Source organism: Blennius ocellaris (genome assembly GCF_963422515.1).
Source record: "Blennius ocellaris genome assembly, chromosome: 11".
Taxonomy (NCBI): domain Eukaryota; kingdom Metazoa; phylum Chordata; class Actinopteri; order Blenniiformes; family Blenniidae; genus Blennius; species Blennius ocellaris.
Genome location: NC_137660.1, coordinates 24,788,960 through 24,813,914, shown reverse-complemented (window position 1 = coordinate 24,813,914; position 24,955 = coordinate 24,788,960). Strand labels below are relative to the sequence as shown.

The 24,955-nt window shown below is 39.2% G+C and overlaps 1 protein-coding gene across 1 annotated transcript in view; it reads right to left on the bottom strand.

Annotated features, from left to right (window-relative positions):
- The window catches only part of cdh13 (cadherin 13, H-cadherin (heart)), a 397,592-nt gene that overhangs the window by 280,878 nt on the left and 91,759 nt on the right, over positions 1–24,955 (bottom strand). The window contains exon 2 of the mRNA XM_080504779.1: positions 16,625–16,745. Coding sequence (XP_080360905.1) covers positions 16,625–16,745 — 121 coding nt within the window. The remainder of the gene's footprint in view (positions 1–16,624; positions 16,746–24,955) is intronic.

The window sequence follows — 24,955 nt, the reverse complement described above, 5'->3', positions numbered from 1 at the left end:
TTCAGTGCAGTTGGTACCACATTACTATGTCAGCAAATCGGAAGTCATTACTCTGCACTACTGAGCAGACGGTACAAAGTACAACGTCGGGTGACAAGTCATCTCGAAGTGACGCAAACTTAATGAATCGGCAAACTGGCAGACAATGGTGGACATGAAAGGATTGTAAATACTGTATATTGTACAGTAGCTCTCATGACCTGTTTAACATAAAGTGAAATGCTCATTGTGACAGCAGTTTGATGTTAAAGAAAGAGGAGCAATTTGTCACACTGTGATAATCAACCCAAGGATAATTACTTTGAACCCAATGCCAAAATAAATTCTCAAAAGTCCTCCCGTGTGCTATGAAACATGTGATTCCAACTGACCGACCATCTGCTCTTACAAGAGCAACAGGAGATGAAAATAGTGTCCAGCGGTATATGGTTCTGAAAAAGGACGTTACTGTGGATTTCCTTTAAACTATGGATGGATTTCTTTGGCTTCCCAACTTGTAACAGATACAAATGTGTCAAAAGTTCATACCTGGGCTAAGTCTCCAGTTACACGATAGCATTTCAAGTTAAAACGGACCGTCTTTGCATTTTCGGTTCACGTTTAATTCTATTGTTGTTATTGTCCATCTACTTGTGCGTGTGCAGAAGAACTATTCACGATGGCTGTTTGTGCAATCGCAGTATTTCACAAAGCTGTATTTTCCCACGTTTCCACAGAGGCAGTTTTCAAAAAGTTCCACTTTAGGAGCGGTTTTCACAACGTTGTACTTTCAGTGGCTCAGAGGACTGTTCCCTTGTAGACAGACTCCTAAAATGCAACAAAAGCTTTCAATTTTCATTGGACAACATTTTCGCGAAAATCCGGCTTAAGGCTGATTGTCATGTGCATGGCTGATGCATTTTTATTGTTTCTTCTTTACCGATTTGTTGGTGACAGAGATGCCATGCAAGGCTCTGATGGTCTCAGATGAGGAGACCGGACAGGCGCATTCAGGGATCGAACCACCAACCCGCTCTTCTCTGCCAGCTGAGCCGCATCTGCCACACTTAAAGATTTCAACTTGCCTCCGAGACTTTGACTGATGCAATGAAAGTGCTTGAGGGGTGCCTCGTGGACATTTACAGGCTTTTATGCACACTTTCCTCAAGTCTACATTTTGCTGGAGGGATTTACCAACATTTCATAGGTTTGATGTCAAAACTAAAAAGTCAAAATAAAGAAAAAAAAATCTTGTACACTACTCTTGCAAGGAGAACTTTTTTTGAGAAGTGAGTACACCCAGTGAGTTTTTTTATTTGTTTATTTTACTTACTCAGTAATGCAAAGGTTAAAGGTGACATACAAGTCAATGGAAGAAAACAGAAAACTCAACAGAATAATGATTTTTTCATCAGCTACTTGTTCCATAAAGAGTAAAAAAAAATAGGAAAAACATTTCTAAGTTCCTTATGTTATAATGAAAGCCTTAATAGCAAATATGAGAATGTATCCAGTTCGATCCTCAACCAAGGCAAGGATCCATTTGAGATGTGTGTGTACGTTTGTGCATTTTCACGTTCAGAAGAAACAGCAGATGTGATCACTTACATGTTTGATTTTGCTTCATCACCCTCCAAGGATACAAACTGCTCAAGAAACTACCATCAGCAGAGCAAATGAACATGTGCAAATGAGTTCATGGCTTATTTTTTTTAACACACTGGTCAGAGCAGATATCTGCCAACTCATTCAACAGCCCAAGATGAAAAAGAACCAGAAAGCTCCACGCCAAATGCAGTAACGCCCAGACCTTTAAAATCAAGCGTCTCTGTGCCGTGGACGTACACAAAGGAATCCCCAAAACACACAGAAGCACACGTAGAATCCCACACAGACAAAACCACGAGCGGGCAATACTTCGCACAAGTTCAACGCACAAGCACCCAGCAACGCATTCAGGCAGATCGATGAGCTTTCAGGAAGCCAGTAACACCCAGGTTGAGCCCCCCCCGAGGCGCCAGCCAAGTTACTCAGCACTTTCCCTGGCCACTCAAGAGAAGCTGTACTGGGCTGTGGGCCAACAGCCAAAGATAGGAAAGAAGCATACGGGAGAGAACAAAACTTTCAACAATAATTCTGAAAGTGGCAGCGGCCATCATGATCTCTTTAGTGAGTGCACAGTTCATTTGAAACGTCTGGCTGAAGGTCTTGTTGATGAGTAGCTTTTATTGGTAGAGTTACAAGTGTACTGTCAAGGTCTTCGAGGGGGTGAGCAAAGTCTCTTTTCTCATGTCACTCATCTGGATTGGCTGCATTGTTGCTGCACAAGTGAAGCTGTTTTCTGCATGGTTTCATATTTTGTTTGTTATCTTGTTCTCATATGATACAGATCTCTGCGGTTATGACTCCAAACAGAATAAATGATCATTTGAGTTCTTATAAACAAAATGTCTCATTAGAGGAAACAAGCCAGACCCGAATTGAAAAGAATTACATTTTCATAAAACAATCAAATTAACATTTATTATTTGGATTTTTTAAAAGTGAAAAACACCACGGCGAAATTTCCAGTAAATGTATGACGTTTGTGTTGTTCTTGAAGGAGAGACTGAAAGAGAAAGAGACAAAGAAAGACTGGAAACTTCTTTTACTGCTTGCGGGAATAGTTTTTTTTTTATTTTTTTTTTTTTATTCCAACACAAGAAAACAGAACAACTGAAAGTGCTATGAACTATGTATTGGAAAGTTGATACTCAAGCAAGTCTTGCAAGTCTCTCAAACTGAAAACAACACCCATTACATGATGTGAAACAAAAGTCTAATCTGTTATCAGTACAAGGAAAACCAGTGTAATTACAAAAAGAAGGGGGACAATCCATGGTTTTATATGGTATTCGATACAATATTTCGTAGGGATGCACTGATTCCCCTTTTCAAAGAACAAGAGTAAAAGTACAAGTACTTCTTGAGCTTCTTGGCGATTCAGAGTATGGATACGAGTACTTACTAAATGTCATAAAGCCTAATTCACACTCCAAACCGTGAACCTCCTCCACACAGCCTCTTCATTGATGCAGTTATCGGTATTTCCTTCAACTACAAACAACTGTTGCTTCTTTTTTTTTTTTTTTTTAAATAATCAATATAGACATAAAACTCCAGATTAGCGTATAAGATATACATTTGAAAAAAAGTGTCATTACCAGAGACACCATTTGTATTTGCACCCACCAGTTTACAAGGAGGAAGCAAACACCCCGAAAGGATGCCAAACTTATTATGCCATCTTTTGCTCTTACATAGGAATATTAAGCAGTTCATTTTATGTTTGACCCAAACATGAGGTGTGAAAATATAAAGACGCCCAGACAGCCGTTTCAATTCTGACTGACACCTTCATTCTCTTTGAAAACTAAAAGCTGGAGTAATGGGCTGGCTTTAAATGCTTGTGGGTTTTTATCATGAAGGACCAGGTTTTTCTAAAATAACATCAAACAGGTGCCCATGTCTTGTTGCTAAAGAGGAACTTTTCTCCTCATAATTAGCGTAATCCTTTCTGTAATGCACATGAATATAAATAGGTATGTAAGCAATGCGCCGAGAGGAGGTTATAAAATAATGAGGAGCGGCTATACTTGTGTGGAAGGTTTGTTTGCAACAGTAACAAGTTGAGAGATCCAGGGTTCGTTTGATGGCTGCGTATGAGAACAAGAGACGAACTGCAATGGAGGAAACAAATGTATGCAAAGATAAACACACATATATACACACACACACACACACACACACACACACACCCACACGCACATTTAGTTTTATAACTGCAATGACATAAATCCACAGCAGACTGTAAATCCAAGGAAACCGACTTAAAAGTTTTACTCTAAAAAGTCACTTTGTTTTTCTGCATGTTGTTTTGTGTTAGTTTAACACATAAAGCTGTAGGATGTTCAGCATATGATCAAAATCAAGTTCAGTTTCCTCCAGGCAAATCTGACACACATTAACCTTGTTTTCTGCTTCCACGGCTCATGTTTGTTTGTCTCCAAATAGCATTCTGCTTCAGTTCTCCATTTGTTTAGGTCAAGGACAGTAAACATTACATTTAACTCAATAGGGCAAATGGTGGTGTGAGAGTCGGCACTCTTGAAAGTGTTTTCAAATTGAGAATAACCCGGTTCTAATCGAAGCTTGGGGCCTCCATGTCTTTGGGTAGGATCTATGATGTACTTGAGACATGTTCAGGGTGCTTTTTTTCCCCCATTGTGAGCTCAGATAAGAGCCAACCTCTTATGGTGAAGTATAAAATGCATCCCCATCCGGCGACATTGTGACAAATAGTCCAATCCTGATGCTTCAATGCCAAAACAGCCATCACTTTGTCAGGTTTTGGACAACATGCAAGTGTACATGAAAGTACTTTATTGATCCCGTTGAGAAAATTCGATCTCTACATTTAACTCATATTATTCATAGTTAACCTGAACTGTAAATATTTGGTGCATTGCTGGAAAACAGTGAGGGTCAACATCCGTGTCCAGTGATCCACAGTAGTGACTTGAAAGCTGAGGGATTCAGTCTGTCATCTCTCTCCCAGGCTTGTTTCAGTTTTTCAAAAACTGTGTTGTTCCAACCAGCCAATCGGAAATCAAACCCCATATAGTGTCTTCGGCAATATTCAAATGGGTGAAAATCAAGGAAGAGCTGGATTTGGGGCAATAATGTTTTGGGACCAACAAGGTCATGTGAAAGTGTTGAAAACCTGGAGAATATGACCCCTTTACTATTTAAAAGTAGTAGTAACATACAGAAAGGTAAGTTTGTAAAGTTAGCTGCAGGATTTGGAAAAAATGGTCGTGCATCAAGCTAAAGAGAAACTAAGAACCCAAAGAGCTTAAAGAAAGTTAAGATATGCATTGTTACATAATTCAATAAAGAAACTGTATTTCACATATAGTGTGTTATGAGGTTCCTTGAACTTTTTTGTAATTGTACAGGGTGTGGGAGTGGTGGGGTCACTTTGATTTTTACCATTGTGAACCTGAGTCGGTCAAGGAAAATGTTGAGAATGTGCAACAAGCCTTAGCAGCTCATGATACTGTCTGCAGTTCAAATTTCCTTCCTTTCACCATTTTAGATATTGAATAGAAACTGACAAACATGACAAGGGCTGTTGTTGCTGCAAGGTTGCTGCAGAGATGCCATTAACCTGCAGTTTCTTCCTTGACAAATGTCCTATTATTCTAGTTTCTCTAAGATAATTACCATTATTCACTTCATCTGTCAGTGGTCAGAATTACCTTGGTGATCGTGTATGTATTTATGGAGGAATCATAAAGGTACGGTGCCCATCTGTAAGGACTTTGTTTTCTGAACCTTGTTTATCCGATTTCTTTTATTTCATAAAAGAAAAAAAACAAAACTTAATTTGTATCTGAGACAGTTTAGCGAAATATGTCTGTCTGACGTATGACTGACTTCCACTGCTTCCTGTCTTTTTCAATTTGACCACACGCTGAGCTGGTTGAAAATGTTTAAAAAGGAAGGAGAAAGGAGAAGAAACATGGGACATTTCGAAGTTTGTTCCACTTAAGAAATCAATACCGGTCAGACTGTGCAAAGCTGCCTGTCTGCAGGCTTACAATGGATAAGGCCAATATTGAGACAGAAGTTGGAATGGAGCACTAAAAATATGAACGTGATATCAGTGAACTGACAGTCTCAGGTGAAGCTGTTAGTGGGAATCTTTCTGCTCTTTGTGGATATAATGCGCGTGGAGAACCAGCTGGGAAAACATTGGCATTATAATTTAAGTAACAGGGGCCGTCTCTGTATTCAGAAAATAAGAAAGAAGATGATGAAAGCATTTCAAATGAGTAATGGTGAGAATAGCAAGTGAAAGATTGAATTCTTCCAGCCAAATCGTACCCAAGTAAATGTCTATGAAACAAGGCCACAATAATACTTTGCCGCCCAACCTGGTCCTGAGCTTTATTAAGGCATGCCTTGATGTCTATATTTGCAGTGTTGTCACTACTTATAAGGCATCCAATGTATGTGAAATCTTCAACGCACTCTTTTTCCACTCCATCGGTGGTCATTGGGGGTGTTCTTGGGGCACTGATGTACATGACCCGGGTCTTTTACTGGTTAATGTGCAGGCCAGTTTGCTTTGTAAGATTGCTCAGCCGGTGACATTTCTCCTGGAGATAGCGATGGATGGCCGACATGACTGCCAGATCGTCGACAAAGTCAAGATCGTCCAAGTATAAGAACAAGGTCCATTGGATTCCATTAGCTGTAGCATAGCATACTTTCAAATCCATCACTGCGGATATAATCTAAACCGCATGCAGGGTGTGATAGCGGCCACACACCTCTGGTACATGGAGACTATTTTTCCAAGACCTTTGAAGTTAGCTTTTGATAATGAAGTATATATCAAATATTATATCTAAGTAACATTAAGGAATTATTTAAGAAATTATTAAAAAAAATAGAATAAAATAAAATTAAATATAAAATTAAATAACAGAGCAGTGCACATCTCACTTTCTTACTAATACTTACCAACACCGTGCTGTTATTTAATATTTTATTTTATTCAAATTTTTTTGTGTGTATATACTTACTTATTTATGTATGTCGGCACCAGGGTAGACGGCAAAGTAAGAATTTCATTCACTGTGAAACCTGGCTTTTACTGTTGAGATGACAATAAAACACCTTGAACCTTGAACCTTAAGGAAACATCCTCCATACTTCCAGCTTGATATTTTGTTGTCACTCTTATTTATAGTCTAATACAGGGGTGGGCAATCCTGGTCCTCGAGGGCCGCAGCCCTGCACATTTTAGATGTCTCCTCACATCAATACAGCTGACCTTGTCAAGCTTTCTGCAGAGCCTCATCCTGATAATGCAGGTGTGTTTGAGCAGGGAAACATCTAAAACGTGCAGGACTGCGGCCCTCGAGGACTAGGATTGCCCACCCCTGGTCTAATATGTATTAAAAAAAAAAAAAGAAGAAGAAACATGCCACAATGCATCTTCAAAAGAAGCTACAATTGTAAACAAAGCACATACAGGATGGTTTCACGCAGCTGCTGCAAATCGTTTAGACTGACTGTGATCTCTGAACATTTCAGGCCATTGCTTCCTCACAGATTCAAGATGTACCGACTCCGGTCAGACAAATGTAAAATTAATCTTGACAGTTTATATTTGCTTGCCAAAACCTGCTCCCTAAATTCCCTCAAAGCTGCAATTAAAGACATCATGTTACTAATTGATGAACAGCCTCTTAGTGAGCAGCTTGCATTGAATTAAACATGCAGGGTTGATTTTTTTTTTTTTCTTCATTCCAGGAGTGCCATGAATGTTGGTTAGACCTACAAGAGGATGAACTGATATTATGTAAATTTACTTCCTGAAATGTAGGTTAGGCAGTTGACACATGCGTATAGGAAGTGAGCGAGATCCTCTTCAGGTTGTAGGAAGGAAAGCAAAAGTGAGAGAGACAGAGGACAGGCTTAGACTGATAGTATATCATTTGGTTGCCAGCTGCACTATTATTGCAGATCGGGTCTTGGCACCGCTGTCCCTTTGCCCCTGATGCCCTGTGATAGCAGTCTCTACAGGCTGCCTCTCATGGCTGGTGAGGCCAGTTTGTGTGCCAGGAGCAGGTGTGATGACAGAAAGGTGAGATATCTATCTGAATGTCACACAAGATGAGAATCGACACTGCCAAGATAATCCAATAAAAAAAAAAACATTTTAGCGCTAATACTGGAAAGAAACATCGACAAGAAACAACTGATTTTTTTGGGGTATCTTGTTATTCTTTCCTTTCAGCTCTGCCTCATGATCTCTCTAGTTTCTGACTTACTGTAATATTGCAGTGACGTCAAATGCTGGTGAATAAACCTCCTCTCGTCGACATACTTGAGTAGCAGCTTTCAAAACGAATGCAGTTTTCCAATTATAGGAAGCACCTCATTATGATTTTCCTTGGCAGGAGCAGATCTAATTTTAAAGTCCTCATGAGAAACCTCAGCCACACCTGGCCCCCTCCAAGAGGATCCAGACCCACCACTTCACTGCAGCTCGACATTCACTAATCTCTCTCTACACGCGGTGCACATGAGGTCACATTAGGAGAATGGGGACCAAATAAACCCAGACATCCCTCTACCGCACTATTGTCTCAAGCTCTTCTGGGTGGACCACACACACTGCTCTGAGACTGATCTGGACATAGGTGTTGGGCCAAGCCAGGAGGCTTTCTCCGAGTTGGATTTGACTGGTTGATCTCCAATAGGAGGTGATCAGAGGGCGTCCTAATCAAATACTGAAATTACCTCAACCTGCCCCTCAATGTGAAGGAGCCCAGATGTTTGAACTTCTCACTTTATCACCAAAATAGTAACAACAGATAATGCCATTGTCTGCATGTGAAATAACATTATGACCATTTGTCATCACTAGTCGATATGTCACATAAAGAGCTAAAAGATAAGTGAATATATGATTTGCACCCATCAAAAAGCCAAACAGTACATATTGTTTCCCCTTCATAAAATTATAAAATATAGCAAACGATTATTTATTGTATTGTATGTTTATTGATCACATTTGGTTGGTCTTGAAATTCCAAAGTGAGCAAACTCCATAGAAATCTCAAATACTATAAAATTGTCTCTCCACTTGTTTTCTGTACAACCGTTGATTTATTTTTAGTCACATGGGCCAAAGTTCCCTTATGTTCGCAATAAACACGAGTAAGCTGGAACACGCTTTAATGGACGAGCTCAAGCTCCACTTTAAATCCCAAAGCCATAATTAGTATATAACTAGTTTTTAACATGCATATCTATCAACAGCGATTGTGTATGTACATGAAATGAATGTATTGATTGACTGCATTCTCGTAAACAAATTTCCATAACTGTTCTGCATCTATATTTGTGTATTACATCGCTAATTATTCAATTCTGCTGCACGCCACTATAATTCATGTCTTAACAGATCATATAGTGTCTATTAAGTAGGATGAAGTCAGGAATTCTCATGGCGTTTTACATTGTCACTGATGATTTGCGATACGCCATAAAAAGACCTGCTGCCACTTTAGCTTTACATTCCACTCGATCTCCTGTCTACAGCCTCCACCATTTACTTTCTATCACTCCCTGCACAACCTCCCCCACCGCCATCCACCCCCCGTTCTGCCCCATTCTTTCTAACTACCATCTACAAGCAGCCTCAAGTCACAAGCTGACCCATTTATGGATGAATTTAACTGAAGGGTTAGGGAAGAACTCCAGGGAGCTGCATGCATTTCTTTCAGTCCTTCCGCACAGAATCAATATTTAGAAACACAGCAAGCCTGAGATACACTTAGTGGAGATACAAAAAATAAATTCACAAACATTTTGTATAAAGAAACACCCCCTCACACACACTCTCACACCGGTACACACACTTGCATAGCCATGCTAGTAATGGCCTTTCCTGTAATTACAGTCATTTGTCAAAAGCCCACCTTGATTTATGATCAAATTAAAAATATACCGGAAAAGAAGCTGCTGGTCCTGGTAACTCTGGCTACAGGAGGTGATTAATGTTGTTCCATTACAGGCATGAGAGTGGCATGATCCGGATATGAAACCTGCCACGCAGGGGTGAAATGAACGAGAACCTCAATCCACGCAGGTTGAAAGAAGAATAACATGAGCTCATCTAAAATTAGAATTTAAAGCAAAAATAACAGATATTCAAATCAAGGGTGTCAAGCACATTTCAGTTCAGGCGCCACAAACAGTCCCGTATCATCTTGAGTGGATCGGACTGTTAAAATAGTGCCATAACAACCTTTACGTTTAAACTGTGACTAGAATTTCAACATAGAGCCAATTTTAAGGATACCTTCTTGTGCAACATACAGTGAAATGTCGGAAAAAAAAAATACAAATCCTAAAGTTGTTGCATTCTGCATGTTTTTACAAACTCAAACAGCATGGCTTTGAGGCTAATGCAAGTTTCCTTGCTTTCATGTCAGCGTCACCAATATCTCTGCTCTGCTGTGTCCGCTGTTCTTAAGAAATGGGTTTTCAATTTCCTTGGCGGTTTGGGGAGCCGGTTTTGGCCTACAGGTTGTATCTTTGATACGCCTGATTTAAATCTATTGTAAAGATGAAGACCGTTTCAGTCACACTGTATCCAAGCAGTTGATCTTTTTTTTTTTTTAGAACTGGCTTCATGCAGCATTTGGTTGCGGGGTATGAAGCACAGATTTATCGCACGAAAGAACACCAATCAATATAATATGGATATGGTTATAGGCTGCTGTGGGTATTGCACTGCCTTATCAAAGAAAAGATCTCTGGTTTGAGTCTATTTCGGGGGCTTTCTGTTTGGAGATTGCCTGTTCTCCTTGTGCCCAAATGTTTTTGTAGAGTTTTTATTTTCAGCCCTAAATTGAGAAGATGGGTGGATGAATATGGCGACACAAAACAAAGTGGTAAGTAGATAACTTACAATCCTGGTTTTCTAATTGACTGGGAAAAATGTTACTCTCATTTGTCTAAATAATGAGAGGAGCAAGGAGTTTTTCAATAACTTCACGTATGTAATGTGCACGGATGGGCTGCGTTGTGCATCATAAGTCACTTTGGAATGTATTTCGTGTTCTTTCTATCAAGAAAGAACACGATAGGGGAAGGCGAATATGCTACGGCGACGTCCTGGATGAGCAGAGAGTCATTTGAATGAATCGCAGCAGAGGAAGGAAGCAACCTTCAACATCGCAAATAGATCACAAAATTCATCTTTGACATGCAGCATGATGGACTGTATGAGACGAGATAAATCCACAAAGGTCCGTCTCTTTATGTGTTGCAATGTTTGCTGGGAAACAAATAATTCACACAATATAGCTGAACATGAAGGACGGAAAACTTAATCACCCAAACCTCCAAAACAGAGTCAAGGAAGAGGAAAAGGAAAGGAAAAAAAAAAAAAGAAAACAGATGGGAAAGCGATTCCATTTGTCCAATTCATCTAAAACCACTAGGCTATGTCAGAATTCAAGTACTTTTAAATTGCCTCATTGATACAGTCGGAAAGAATACAAGCGAGAGACAAGAATCGTGCCAGTGAAGAAATCTGTGAAGCTCAGTGCAGTTAATACGCTGTGGGCCTTGTGCCAGCCAGGAGAGCTTCGTGTCCGCAGGCTGCTGCCGAACATGAAGTGGAAAGGTTTACCACAAGTAACTGCAAAGCCTGGAGAAGACCATCTCCGCAAGGTAATCTTTTTTTTTGTGCTTTTTTTCTTAAAGTCAAGTCTTAGGAAATGCTTAATTAAAGAATGTGAGTGATGCTATAGAGAATGCTAAGGGCCGTCGTGTTTTGGGGAGTAATCATATTTGGTGGAGGGATTGTAGAAAGCCTTTACAGAGCCATGGTCTTGCTCTGCAGGAACCAGATAAGGTGGCTCTCATTTCTTCTCCACATTTTATCAGCTGTCAACGCAGAATGCCCTATAGCTTCCCAGCACACCATAAAATCCAAACTATTTCTTTCAACCGTTTACATAAATTACCACAATGCACTGACATCTTATGAAGGCCCCTCGCACAGAGACAAAAACAAAAAAACAAAAAGAGACTCCTACCTTTAAACGTTATGAAGTCCAATATTTTTGCACAGTAATAACATTACCGCGACTATGAAGCTCCATTATTTCTGACAGCCTGCCAGCTTAGTGACAGCAAACTCCATCAGTTTCACTGCCATCTCTGGGAGGGTGGCGACAAGGCAAGAAACAAACAAGCTCGGAAAACTAAGGTGGGCTATAACATCGTCTTAAAATCAATAAATCTCATTGCTTTATTTCTCCACATTGTGGCAGAACTGACGGGTGAGGAAAAAAAACTATTAAAGCAACTTTTCACAACTCAGAACCTAATTTATCTGTCAGTAAATGCCATTCACTGCCAAGTCTGCTTAATGCATCTGTAGAGAGTTATTTGGTATTTGAAAAACTCTAAAGACACGTGGCACTTCTTTTCAGAGAAATAATGATGTGGCTTAACGTGAAGCCAGGGGTCATTATTCGAAAGAGATTCATTTCACTCAACCACTTTCTGGCCTGGAAAGCCCCAAGTCTTTGCGAAAATAACTTTCTCTCAAAATGCTGAATCCAAATATCTATTTACTCTTTATTAAGGAAGCAACCATATTCCCCTTGCTTACTATTTTCTCTCTGTCTATACGTTTGTTTACTTGCCATTTTATGAGTGTACTGTTCTCATATTAGTGAAAACTGTTTTCAGTGTTTATGCCTTTCTTGTGTAAACAGACAGCATTTTAAAAATGTTCCCATGTAAACTCAAAATGGTATTGAAAAAATGCAACAAAAAAAAACCCCAATGTCTTTCCAATTGAAACACTGCAAACGGGGCCTAACAGTAACTTGCAATGTTGGGAACAATTGGTTAAAGTGTGAGGTGAGACTGAAATGAATGAAGAAGAAGCTGAATAATGAAGTAAAAGTTAAAAGCCTATAAATTATTCCCATTTGATTTTGAATATTTGTGTTAAAAATAAAGCAAGACACTCCTACTTCAAATTTCTAGTAATTTACATGGAAACACAGACATGATGCACCCCTTTGGCAGAAAAGAACATATTTTGCTCTGTTGTTTCACAAGCTAGTCTGATTGATAAAAGGTGATAATATGTGAGAAATGTTGAGACTACGGTTTAATCACAGCACACATAAAACAAGTGGCAGTCGACACATGGAGGGCTTGTATTTGATTTTAGAGTGTATGAGACGCGTCAACAACAAATTATATGGGAAATAAATCCTAATCAGATAATTAAAATGTTTTAACCCATACATCATGGCATACTGTATAAGTCATTTTAGTCCTACAATTAGTTTTTCATTTTCTGCACTGGTTTAATTATAAATATACACAGCCCCATCGAGTGTCAAACATTAAGCTTCCATTACTACCAATTGTTGTTTTTTTTTTTTTTTTTAATTCATGCTACATTGTTAGACATAGCAGCACACTGAACAAGGCATACATTACCATTCTTGAGTGATGTGGATCTGCATTGCTCATGAAGTTAATGGCGCTCCAACTTGTGACATACAGTACATAGGACATTTGGTGTGCAGTCTGTGAGATTGCTCTTGGAGCAACTAAGCAAATGAACATATTTTATTAAAAAAAAAAAAAAAAAAACCCAGGACAATAGAATCAGAAGTGGATAAGATTTTTGGGGAAATGTAATTTTCTCAAAATTTAAATTTCACTTGCATTAATTACGACTAAATAGCTAAAAAGAAAGGAATTATGTCAGACTACATCAGGCCAAAAACGAAGAAGCAGGCAGGTAATGTGAGCAGGAACTGTACTGTCAAGGTAAAGAAGTCAGCAGAAAACGCACACAAACACAAAAACAGCAAGGTTGCCGAGAACACGGGAGACCCGGAAAATACTGACTGTTAGCACTCTGTATGTCACTGCATTTGTTTCTCAGATATGGCCATTAGCCGAGATGGATGTCCTTGAACCCGGGTCGGTGCCAACAGGTATCTCTCACTAACAGACCGCCCCTCTGCTGGTAATTACACAGGGAGGTCTACAGCAGGTGGCACCAGGCTGAGCAGAATTTGCATAAATCTGCATGTGTCACTGGGCCTGGCTGCAGCCTCTGGCATTCTGTGAATCCCACTCACACTCAGAGGATGATTCCCTCAAATTTAGCAGGAAAAAAAATTGGGCAGTGGGAAGGTAGCAGAGCAACAGCGCTCACTGAGATGCATACATACTGGTGAATACATCTAATTATTCGTGCTTTCTCTTTCATTCTGCTTCCACATGAGACACACAAACACAAAAAACGCTGCATTCTGTTGCTTTGCTTTGATCGCAGTCATAAAGACAATATTCTTGAAGCTGCTTGATCCATCCGGGTATTACAGAGGAGTCATTAGCATAATCATACAGTCGATACCAATTACACATCTTTTTTGGGGGAGGGAGAAAGCTGAATGGTGAAATCAAACGGCTATTTGTTTCCTTTGTAGTTTCCTATGTTCCACGTATTTTCATCATGGTCTTATTGTTGTTTCTTTTTCTGCAAGCTGTTCGGCTTCCAGTACCTGCACAAGCACTGTTTGTGCAAGTGCTTTGAACATTTTAGAAACACTTGAAATGATGAAAGCCAAACATATAGAGTGGAGAAGTAAGAAATCAGCTGGAAACAGAAAGCAAATAAGCATCCATCATGTGTTTATGGGGGGGGGTTCTTCCTAAAGACTACAATTTCCTGTGTGCTCTGAACATGGATGCATGTGTGTGGCCACTGACATACCTTTACTTTCCGTCCGTAAGCAGCAATAAGGAGTGGGGACCCCCCCCCCCCCCGCAGTGAAAGGTGTTTCTGCTGACAGGAGCATATTCAAGGTAATGGAACCACTCTGTTGTCCCAGTGCAGGGCACTAGAGCAGAACTGAGTTCTGTCTCCTACTACACGCACCACTGAACTTCCAGATGACAAAATGCCTCAGTGGCTGACCGAATCAAACACAATAAATCTGAAAGAGAAGGAGGAAGATTGAAGGCCAAATTCTCAAGATTCGTCATATTTTGCCGTCTTGGTAGGAAGGTATGTATTTTCAATTGGAAAAGCTGTCTGTCAGTTGAGTCTCCACATGATAAAAGTTCCCTCTGTGAGGGCACCCCTCAAAAAGCAATGCAGGATACTTCAACAGTGAAGAGAGGAGTGTGTGGGTCCTATGTGTATACAGATTCAGCACATCATGTGCATAGGAACATTCTAAGGCCCCGTTTATGCGTGAAAACTGAAATGTTTTGTCACATTTTGATTGCTCCGTTTACAAGACAACAGTGCTCGGAGCCACTGAAATTGTAACATTTTGAAAATGGGTGGAACTTTTTGTCTCCCTGGAAATTATGGAAAATGCAGCTTTTTGAAAAAATGCTCTGGCTCCGTTTTCTTTGGTCACTTTGAAGGTCACCCATACTAATAATCCAACTTTGTTGTCTATCCATACAAATCAGAATCAGAAATTGATATATTGCCGGGTATAGTTTTCATAAAACAAGGAATTTATTCTGGTGGGATTGGTGCAAAACAGTCTGCGTTTAAACAATTATAGCATATTGTTCTCTGCAAGCATGCGATTTCATTACAATAAAGATACAACAGTACACACTACGAGCCAAACATGGAAATAACTTTTTTTTTTTCCAGCATTTCTGTTGCCATGTAAACAGACACCGTTTTAAACGTTGTCATAAAAACGCAAAGCTTTTCTGAATCAAAAACAATGCCTTTTCACCTGAAACTTCTTTGTGTAAATGCTACAGCCAATGCAATGTTGGGAACAATTGGTGAAACCGTGACACGATGACGAAATCAACAAAGAAGAGGCTGAATAATGAAACAGGAATGAAAACATGTTCCCCAATAAATAACAGAATGCATCTAAAAGCCTATAAATTATTCCCATTGAAATGAACGCATTTCTATTATATTTCATCACATTGTGCAAATAAAACAACAACCGAGTGGAAAAGTGAATAAATTATTCACAGAATTAATTAGTTAAAACCCCCTCAGCGCCGTTGTAACACTATTGGTAGCTGACAGCACCTTGTCGAGTTTAGTGGAAGGACGTGGCTCAGAGGAGAAAACTGGCAGTTTGTCTGTGATTTCTGTGGAAACAAACTGGAGCGGCACAGATAGGCACTGCCAGAGCAACCCAGAGTAGCAGACTGGACTGGTAAGTGGTGGCAGCAATGAGAAGTTTGACAATCACAGGAGGGTGTGGGGAGGCTGACGAGTCGCTGCAGCGACGTGAAGAGTTCGACTCTTGGCTGGGAACGGAGCCTCCATGACATTGACGTCTCTGCTTTGAACTTTTTTGCAACCGATCTCCCAACTTCCTCTAACATCTTAAATGTTTTGATGATGAACCTGCTGAGATCAAACACGCACTGCTGTGTATATCAGAAAAATACAACTCAAGACGGTGTTGGGGAGTTTAGTTTTGCAGATTGCCAAGCTGACTCGAGCGCGGTAGCTGGTGGAGTGGGACTGAGCAAGATAGTTACAAGGCAAAGGCTTGTAATACAGAGTTAACACATGCAGAGTTAACTATGCAGCCCGAAGCTGTCTTCAGGGGAAAGAAAGGGGGGGGGGACAAAAAGGGAAAATAAAGTATTTTTGCAAATATCATCCAATCAAGGAGAATAATTTATTTGCAGACACAAATTACATTGTTGTTGTTGTCATCGTAGTGGAGCAGAGATACATCCAAATACCTTGTTTATAGCAAGGATTCACATCATTTCTAATAATTATGAAAAACAAAACAGCCCTCATACACACGCAATCACCTTGACCTGCAGAGAATCTCCTTGCTGGGCTGAGATTATATAACAATGTTGTTGTTCTAATCCTCAGGGGGAAAACAGTCTCAATGTGTATGTGGACCTCCATGAACAAATGCAGATAGACGGCAAAACAGAATTAATTTGAAAGCAGTTTAAACTGCATTGAATCACATGATCCCCGACCAATATTGACAATGAAACTGACCGTGCATAAGTGGCTGCCCTTTCCTGAAAGGTCCGTTGTACACCACCTGGTAGTTTTTGACCTGGAAGCCGGGCACACAGCCCTCGTAACCTCCATCCTCTTGGCCACCAACATGTGCAATCTGCAAACACAGAAAACGAAGCAACGGTCAGAACGGCAAAACATTAACAGATGTGCAGGTAAACCCGACAGTCAAAGGCAGGAAAAACATGCCAGTGAATAAGTTGTCTTCATTATAGATGGATAGGAAACAGACGGATGGCGGGATGATGGCAAACAAGCAAATAACCCGTCTTCCTTCCTTGCAGGGACTTTATCAGACTTGTAAGATTGCAAGGTTTTTAACTCTTATATCAGATGCTCTTTTCATTCCTTTACATCAAAACCAGGCTCCTGCAGTCAAATCACAGGAAGCCACAAAGTAACTAAGCGTATTCCCCAGGCTTTATTCATTCGTCAGGCATTGGTTTGACTAAGCTAACATTTTTCTTCATTTTGAAGGTCAACATGTCATTTTCTTGTTATTTCAATTTTTGCAATTCAAATATGAGCATACTAAAAAGTCTGCAACACAGTCTTGACTTTTTATTCTCCAATTTCCTCTAAAAAAAAAAAAAAAATCACATTTATTCATTATTTTAAAAGTTATGCAGAGGTAAAAAAAAAATAATAATAATTTTTTGCAAAACAACTTTCCTTTAAAAGGGTAAGGGTTCCTATGGAAACAGAGTGTTAAGTGGTGCGCTTCAGCTGATTTTCAGTTAAAGACCAAAAACACCCTTTAGGTAGCAACAGATACACATCGGAGCAAAAATAACTTGCATGTAGGTAGGCGACGCATAATTTCAAACACAGGCCTCATGCTGTTCTTCCCTGATTTTGTTTTTATTTACAATTTCCCATTGAATAAGCTTCTGCAATGACCCATTTTCAATAATGGTACCTTCAAGGCTCAGCTTTAACGAGGCACATCCAATGCATGAGCGAGTGAAATGTTTATGGGTTATTTCAAAATAGAAAGTTAGAGGTTCACCTTGTACAGATAAAAAGAATGACTCCATTCACTGTGGAAAATTCTCAGCGCATTGCAAAATGTGTTGCAATAGAAAGCTTACAAAGTTTGATTAATTTCAGTTCAGAAGTTGCATTCCTAAACTTACCTCGAAAAAAAAAATATAAAAATGTGTGCAATAGAAATAAAGTGCACAGTTATTAGTCTGACGCATTTGACGAAATGCATTATGTGCAGTATGTTGATATAAACTCTCATGGAATGATAACATTTGCATGCACCCATTCCCATCTACACACATTGAGTTCTTTTGTTGTTTTTTTTGTTTGTTTGTTTGTTTGCGTTTGTTTTTTTTTTGGGGGGGGGGTTATCCCGCTTAAAACAAAGAACTTTTGTTGGACTTACAGGACAACAGTGCTTGGAGTGACTGAAAATGCAATAAAAAAAAAAAAAAAATTGTTGCCAGGGTGGAACTTTTTGAAAACGCTCCGTCTCCATGGAAACGGGCAAAAACTCAACTCTTTCAAAAACGCTCGGGTCATGACTCCCAGTCCATCTTCTCCTGGGACTTGGTAGAATTATAGCTGTGGGTCGCCTGTAATAGCAATTCAAATTAATCATCCATCCATACGAATGTCTGTGTACGTGCAATTGTTGACGTTTACTGCATATTGTTCTTTGCACGTGTGGTTCTATTACAAAAAATAACCAACAGCACCAACTAATGGCCCAAAATGAAAACTACATTTTCAGTGTTTCTGAAATGCAGAAATAGAATTGCAATGTATGAATGAATTCGGCACAATTAAGCCACACTATCAAGTTTTATATCAGAGCTTTTATTGCCCTGCTGAAAACTGACCTGAAGCGGGCCTCTTGTGAAAAGCTGGAGCTCTCAGGTTGGTATCCTACTGTCCTCAAAACGCTTTAGTCTTTGTATAACTCACCACAGTGAATGTTTGGAAGAAAGCTTCTTGTATGAAGCAAAGGACACACGGCCTTATCTGACATAATGAGAAGCACAACATCAATCCTGTTTATAGTGAGGTGAGTAGCCATCGCTTTAACACATGCTTCATAACTGCCAGCCAATCCTGGCTCAAGTAATGATGAAGAGGTATCTGAAAAGGCAGCTGCCCATACTAAGAAGCTCTATTCACATTAACAGAGAAAATAGGTCAGGAGATAGGTAAACACACACACTTTCTGTATTGGTTCCTTTTTCTATTAAGCATATAATTCAAAGAGTCACACAAGTGATGGAATTGTCTGTCTAGTACAAAGAAAGTAGAGACGTTGTGCCGTGGAAACAGGGAAGCTTGATTATTGTAGCAAACAAAACTACTTGAAACGATTTACTGTAAACATTTTCCCATCCCTACAGGATGTAGGTCAGCTTAGCAGTGTGTGCTGAGAAATGCTTCGTGTAGAGAATCGGAGAGAAAAGGAGAAAGACGTGCATCGGTCAGTAATAGATCCAGCCAATATCGTTTCAAGGTTTTCATACGTGCTTTGATAATAGAGAGGATGAAGGATATATACCTGAAGTACCAGCCGTAATCATTTTGTTATTCCCTCCTACAGCTCGAGATCTTGGTATAAAATGTTATTTTGTTGAGAAAAAAAAATACCACATTTTGATAAAAGGATTAAAAAAAAAATAAAGACACTATTTTTGCAAAATACACAATACGATCTGAATAGCAGTGGATTATCCTCAAACAGTGGGTGGTAATTAGACACAGTTTATAGCACAGCAACCACTGTACACATCTACCAAACAAAGGAATCCGTCACCATTGTGTCCCGGTGACATCCTCCCCACACAACTCGCCTCTTCCTTGAGTTATTCACAAATTATTACCTTTTTTCTTTCCCTCAGGAATGGTTAAACCCACTCCAAACCTGCTATATAAGAAGTCAAGTACAACCTGGAAGGATCACTGATGAACCAAAGACAACAAATCATCTTCATATTCACACCTAAATGAAGAGTCGTCGATTAACTTAACCATGCATGGCTTTAGACTGAAGGAGAAAAGCATTCATTAAGAGTACTTCAACCAAGAAATGATGGATTGCAGCCCATAGCAGAGCTATAAAACAACTTTAGATGTCATCATACAAGTGGACTGTTGCTGACATGTTTTGAATAAGAAATAAAGTCAGAGAGCAGCAGAAACTATTTCCAGATAAGAGAATAGCATTTTTTTTCCATCTTAAAAAGACCAACACTCTGCTGCATATCAGTAACAAATGATTCCCATCGTGATTAAAAGATGGTTCATGATTTATGTTCAAAACGTGGTCTTATTCCTTGTCGCCTGACTTTCTAAGGAAGTCATTCTATAAGCACTATTTTTATTGAAATATAAGGTTGTTTTCAGTTCAGTGAAAGCCGCAGTGCTCCATCCCTTCGGAATCCCATGAAAAGTTTCATCATATCTTTGGATGCTGTGCTGCCCTGCGTATTGGCATGCATATATGTATGTGATTCCTTTGTTGGTGCTGGAATTCAAATGAGGTTTAGTTTGCACGGAGAGTGTTTAACTGCACTTCAAAACATGTGAATAGAATCAGCACTGCTACATGGTATGTCACATTCAAACGCACCAAAAGTTGGAATATCCCCACTTCTTGTATGATCGACATTATCAAAAACTGTTGCTTTCACACACATAGAAATGAAACCCAAACTTCATAGGGCAGGCGAGAGAGGATGAGTCATGTTTACTTGAAAATGCTCAAATGCTGTTGCTTCCCTAAGCTCTATGAAGTTTCCCATTTTCCTTGTGGGAAGTTACCAGTATTTCCCACTGAGAAGTGGAACATTTTGGTCCGTTAATTAAATTCTAGTTTAGGCTTAATGTGGAAATACCTTGTTTTTGCATTTTTGCTTAAGAAATGTTTTATGTTTACATGACAATGTTTTGAAATCAATGTCTGCTTACACAGAAAATGTAGTCAAACTTTTGACTGCTGTTCTTAATTTTAATGGAATTGCTTATCTAAGCTTGAAAACCTTTCATGAGTAAACACAACATAAACACCTCGAGTTATCACAACAATGTGAATATTTTGCTGTGATAGTGAAAGCAAATTGTAAGTTATCATGACTAATGGGTAAAACAGTTTTTTACAGTACACTTTTTCATGTAAATAGAGCATTATTTATATACTTCCAACTCTGAAAAAGTGAAAAAGCCTGAAGGAGACATCTATAGAGCACAATGACATGAGCATATTCTTGCCAATGCAACTGAGCAGCCTTACTCGCTTGCCATAATCTGCAAAGTAAGACATAAAAGTCCCTCCTTTCACTTCACTTCATCCTAACCAGTTCTGGCAATTTAACAAAGCCTTTTTGTTTGAACTCAAATTATGAACTGAGCAGGGACTTAAGTGGAATAAACTCAGACATTGCAAAGTATTTCAGTGGATGAGGCATCATGCAAGTTATCACTTGAAGCTGTCTATGGAGATCTGTCTGCATGATGAACAAGCTTTGGCAGATATTCAGCCACAGAGGTCATTACATGTAATGTCCCAGGAAAGTAATCACTGCACCCAGGGGACTTGGTGCTATCCCTGCATGTGTCAAAATGTTAATTTGCTTCCGTCACAAGGCTTCCTGACAAGCTGGGTACACAACGCTTGTTGGTCCATAAACTCAGTAAGGTTGACTGAAAGGGCCTCAGGCCTGCCTGCACGGCAAGGTTACATGGGCTACACATGCAAATGCGGACATTACCATATGCACTCCCTCACGTTGACATGCACAGTAAGTGAATACCTGAAAAGCCACCACACAGTACACCCGTCTCTCAGCAGGACTCGCACACATTCTAATGTCCATTAAGGGGGAAAATATTACAACCCAACCCCAGCAACTCACAGTAGGACAGAAAAAGCATTAAAAGCAATGCAATGTTAATGGAAATGTAGTTAGCAAAAGGGACTATTATTGTGTGCAATATTCTCTATCAGGAAACCATTTAAGAATGTACTCCACATATGAAGGTTATATTATTCAATCGCAGCAAGATGGATTGAAGCTTTCTCTCATTAGTGTCCATTTGTTTTCATGGCAAGATGCTTTTTGAAAAAGATAAATGCTTAAACAAGCACGTGAAAGGATGTAGTAAAAGCGAAGGACATCAATATACACGAAGGCATTCACAACATAACGGGGATGTATTGAAGATTTTTTTAATGAGTTTTACTGTCTGCATGTGTGCTGTTTTACACACATGTTGCTTTCATGTCTGAACTGTTTGTGAAGCACAGGAAACAATCTGATCTCATGTGTGCGAGCGCTCCGTGGTTATTTTAATGGATCGTGGGAGTTCAATTAGAGGCGAGCAAATATGAGTGTGCCTGACACACAAACATCCCGATCTGTTTTCCGGTGAACAAAATGCCAGCATATGTGTCGCCTCAGGGTCCAATTCACACGTTGACTATTAAAGCTGTGAGAGAAGCTGCATTCTAAAAGAAATTAAATAGGCGAAAGCCAGAAGTTCTCCCTTGCATGCAGTAGGTATATGAAATAAGAGGAGTACTTTGAAAAGTAAAAATGCAACAATTCAGATAGCTACGTTTACTTCTAAATAATGAGCTGGTATAAATTATGTTTTCATACATACATGCATACATATATATATATATATATATATATACACACACACACATAGATACACATATATATATATATATACACACATATATATACACACATACACACACACACACACACACACACGGATATATTACGCTAAATTATATTTTAATAAGATTTACCTTGAGGCAAATGCCTAAGCCAAATGTTATATTAAAAACCACTTAATCACATTTTGTTGTAGTGCATATCTAGTGCATATAGACAAAGCTTAAAAAATTCCAATAGATGGAGCTTTTAGGAATTGAATTACTATAATTCTAAATTTACATGGTGGTGTAAATTTAGAAACCCAAGTGCTCAGTTTAAAAGACAAAAGGTAAAAACAACATTAAAAACATCTAAACATGTAAATGAATGAAAACTTGAATTGTGTTTTTTTGTGATTTATACAAACAAAATAAACTACATTAAAAAAAAAATACTGATCTGGGTGAGGAAAATACAATTTGAGATAAATGATGGAATTTGTTTAGCAGACTGTTGCAGTCATTGTTTCTACAATAACGATGCAATCGTGGTCAGTAACAGCTATGAATTTCAAATGATTCTGAGCAATTTGAAAAAGGAAAAAAAATCTTTCATTATGCTCATTGTTCCTTTGGCCCATGAAGTGATCTCTCCTTTATGAGGATTTTCTCCACGTGACTTTTGTCACCTTTGTAACCCTGGAAATGATAATAGGACTAAAAGCAAAGCATTGTTGGTCATGCTAATAAGATTGTTTGGTCCCATAATACCTTCGAGTTCAGGAGTAATGGTTTGTCCAATGACTCATGAAACTCACTTCTCGCAGACAATATGGAAAAAAAAAATTAATTACTTCATACAAGCTGTAATCTTTGTGATGAAAGGCCTCCAAACTCTTCAGAAATAAATGTCCTCAAGTCATTTCAAGATACTACTGCAGAAACAAAAAAGACAGGCCTAATATTCCAGCCAGATTTAAAAAAAATATAAAGTTGATATAGACATGTCAAAATCACGTACACGCATCAAGATTGAAGCGCACTATGATAAATGTCTCCTGAGGAGTCCACTGCTGGAAAATAATGGATTTTTGAAAGTTTCATCGCCAGTATTCCACCCGTTTGATGTGTTGGTGAAGATATTGGGCAGTCATTGCCTCGGTACGAGTGCTTACACAGAGGGATTGTGCCATGGTCGGGCTTCGAATAAACAAAGAGACTTGGGTGGATGAAAATAATATCTCATCCTGGAGGACCAATTATTATGCTCAAGCAATGTTGGACCCCGCAAAACACCCTGCATTATGTATCGGTTTAACGAGAAGATCGACACAGACCCGAGGAGATAAACACTTCCGCAGGCATTCAGTGAGACACATGGGCATGTTCGAGAGAGACAGCAGTTATATAAGCTGTAAACACCTCTATAACAAAGAATCTTTGAGAAGATGGAAACATTTCAACAATTTGGATCAGATAAGTATTATATCCAACTAATCAAAGTTGACAGAAAAACCAAAAAGGTTGTACAGCTCATTCATGTAGTTTTACAAACTATTTTAGGCTTCTTTTTTTACACAAAGTGTTCTTACAGTCAAATCCTTTCAAATAAAACCTAAATAAAGTGTTTCACTTGGGTTAATAATTTTACAAAATATCCACATACTTTTATTTGACATGTGCAAATCTATTTTTTTTCCCTTTGGAGCAAGACAAACATCTGACCATCCCATGACCGCTGGAAAAAACAACAACAATACAAGATCAATCAAAAACAGGTAATATGAATACATAGATATGTGTACGATGCACATGAGTCACTGGGAGTATTTCTGAGTAAAACAATGAAATGCAACAACTTCATCTAAATCATTTAGTGGGAAGTGATGCGAACAGCAGCATTGGTCTATCTTTGGTTGAAATGCTCTGTGTCAATGGGGTAAAAAAAAACAAAAAACAGGCATGAATACATTAGAACTCTGGAATTAAGCGAAACAAATCAAGTAATAACTTTAGATACCTCTGAAATTTGCAAAAGTAAACAACAGGCTTGAAGAACCCCTGAAGGCAAGAGACTTTAAAAAGGGGGGCCTAATTTGTTATATATAGCTCACGTTCATTGGGAGGAATAAATAAGTCCATCTATTGACAAATACTTAGAGTGCAAGTCTTTAGGTTTATGTTAACGCTACAGCCCAGCCAAAGAAAGCTCAATTGGGTAAAGCGATCCATCGGCTTCGCCTCCGGCATTTAGTTGATGCCGTCTATGAGGTCCAGTCGAAATACGTTGGAAAAGAGTTTCAGAAGTCAAATGTACACTACTAACACAAGGTCATTGTTTTGCAGAAGCGAGGATGTAGTGATATTGATTAAAATGAGAAAGAAGAATGATGAAAGGTCTAATGTCTGGGTGTCATCTCGTCTCCGTTGGAGTCATGATGCGGGGGTCGGATCGTATTCATGTGGGAGGAGCAATGGCTGGTCAGCGAATTGCTTGAGCGCTTGACATGCGAGTCAGTTCAAGTGTGAAGGACCAGTCAGGTGATTAAGGCAATGGCTTGGGAGAGCACACAGTAAATGTCACCTCGGGTGGAAATCAATACCGCCTCAAGAACCCACAGTGCATCAATAGACCGAGATGGAGAGGACCACTATGCCTGATATTTGCTGAA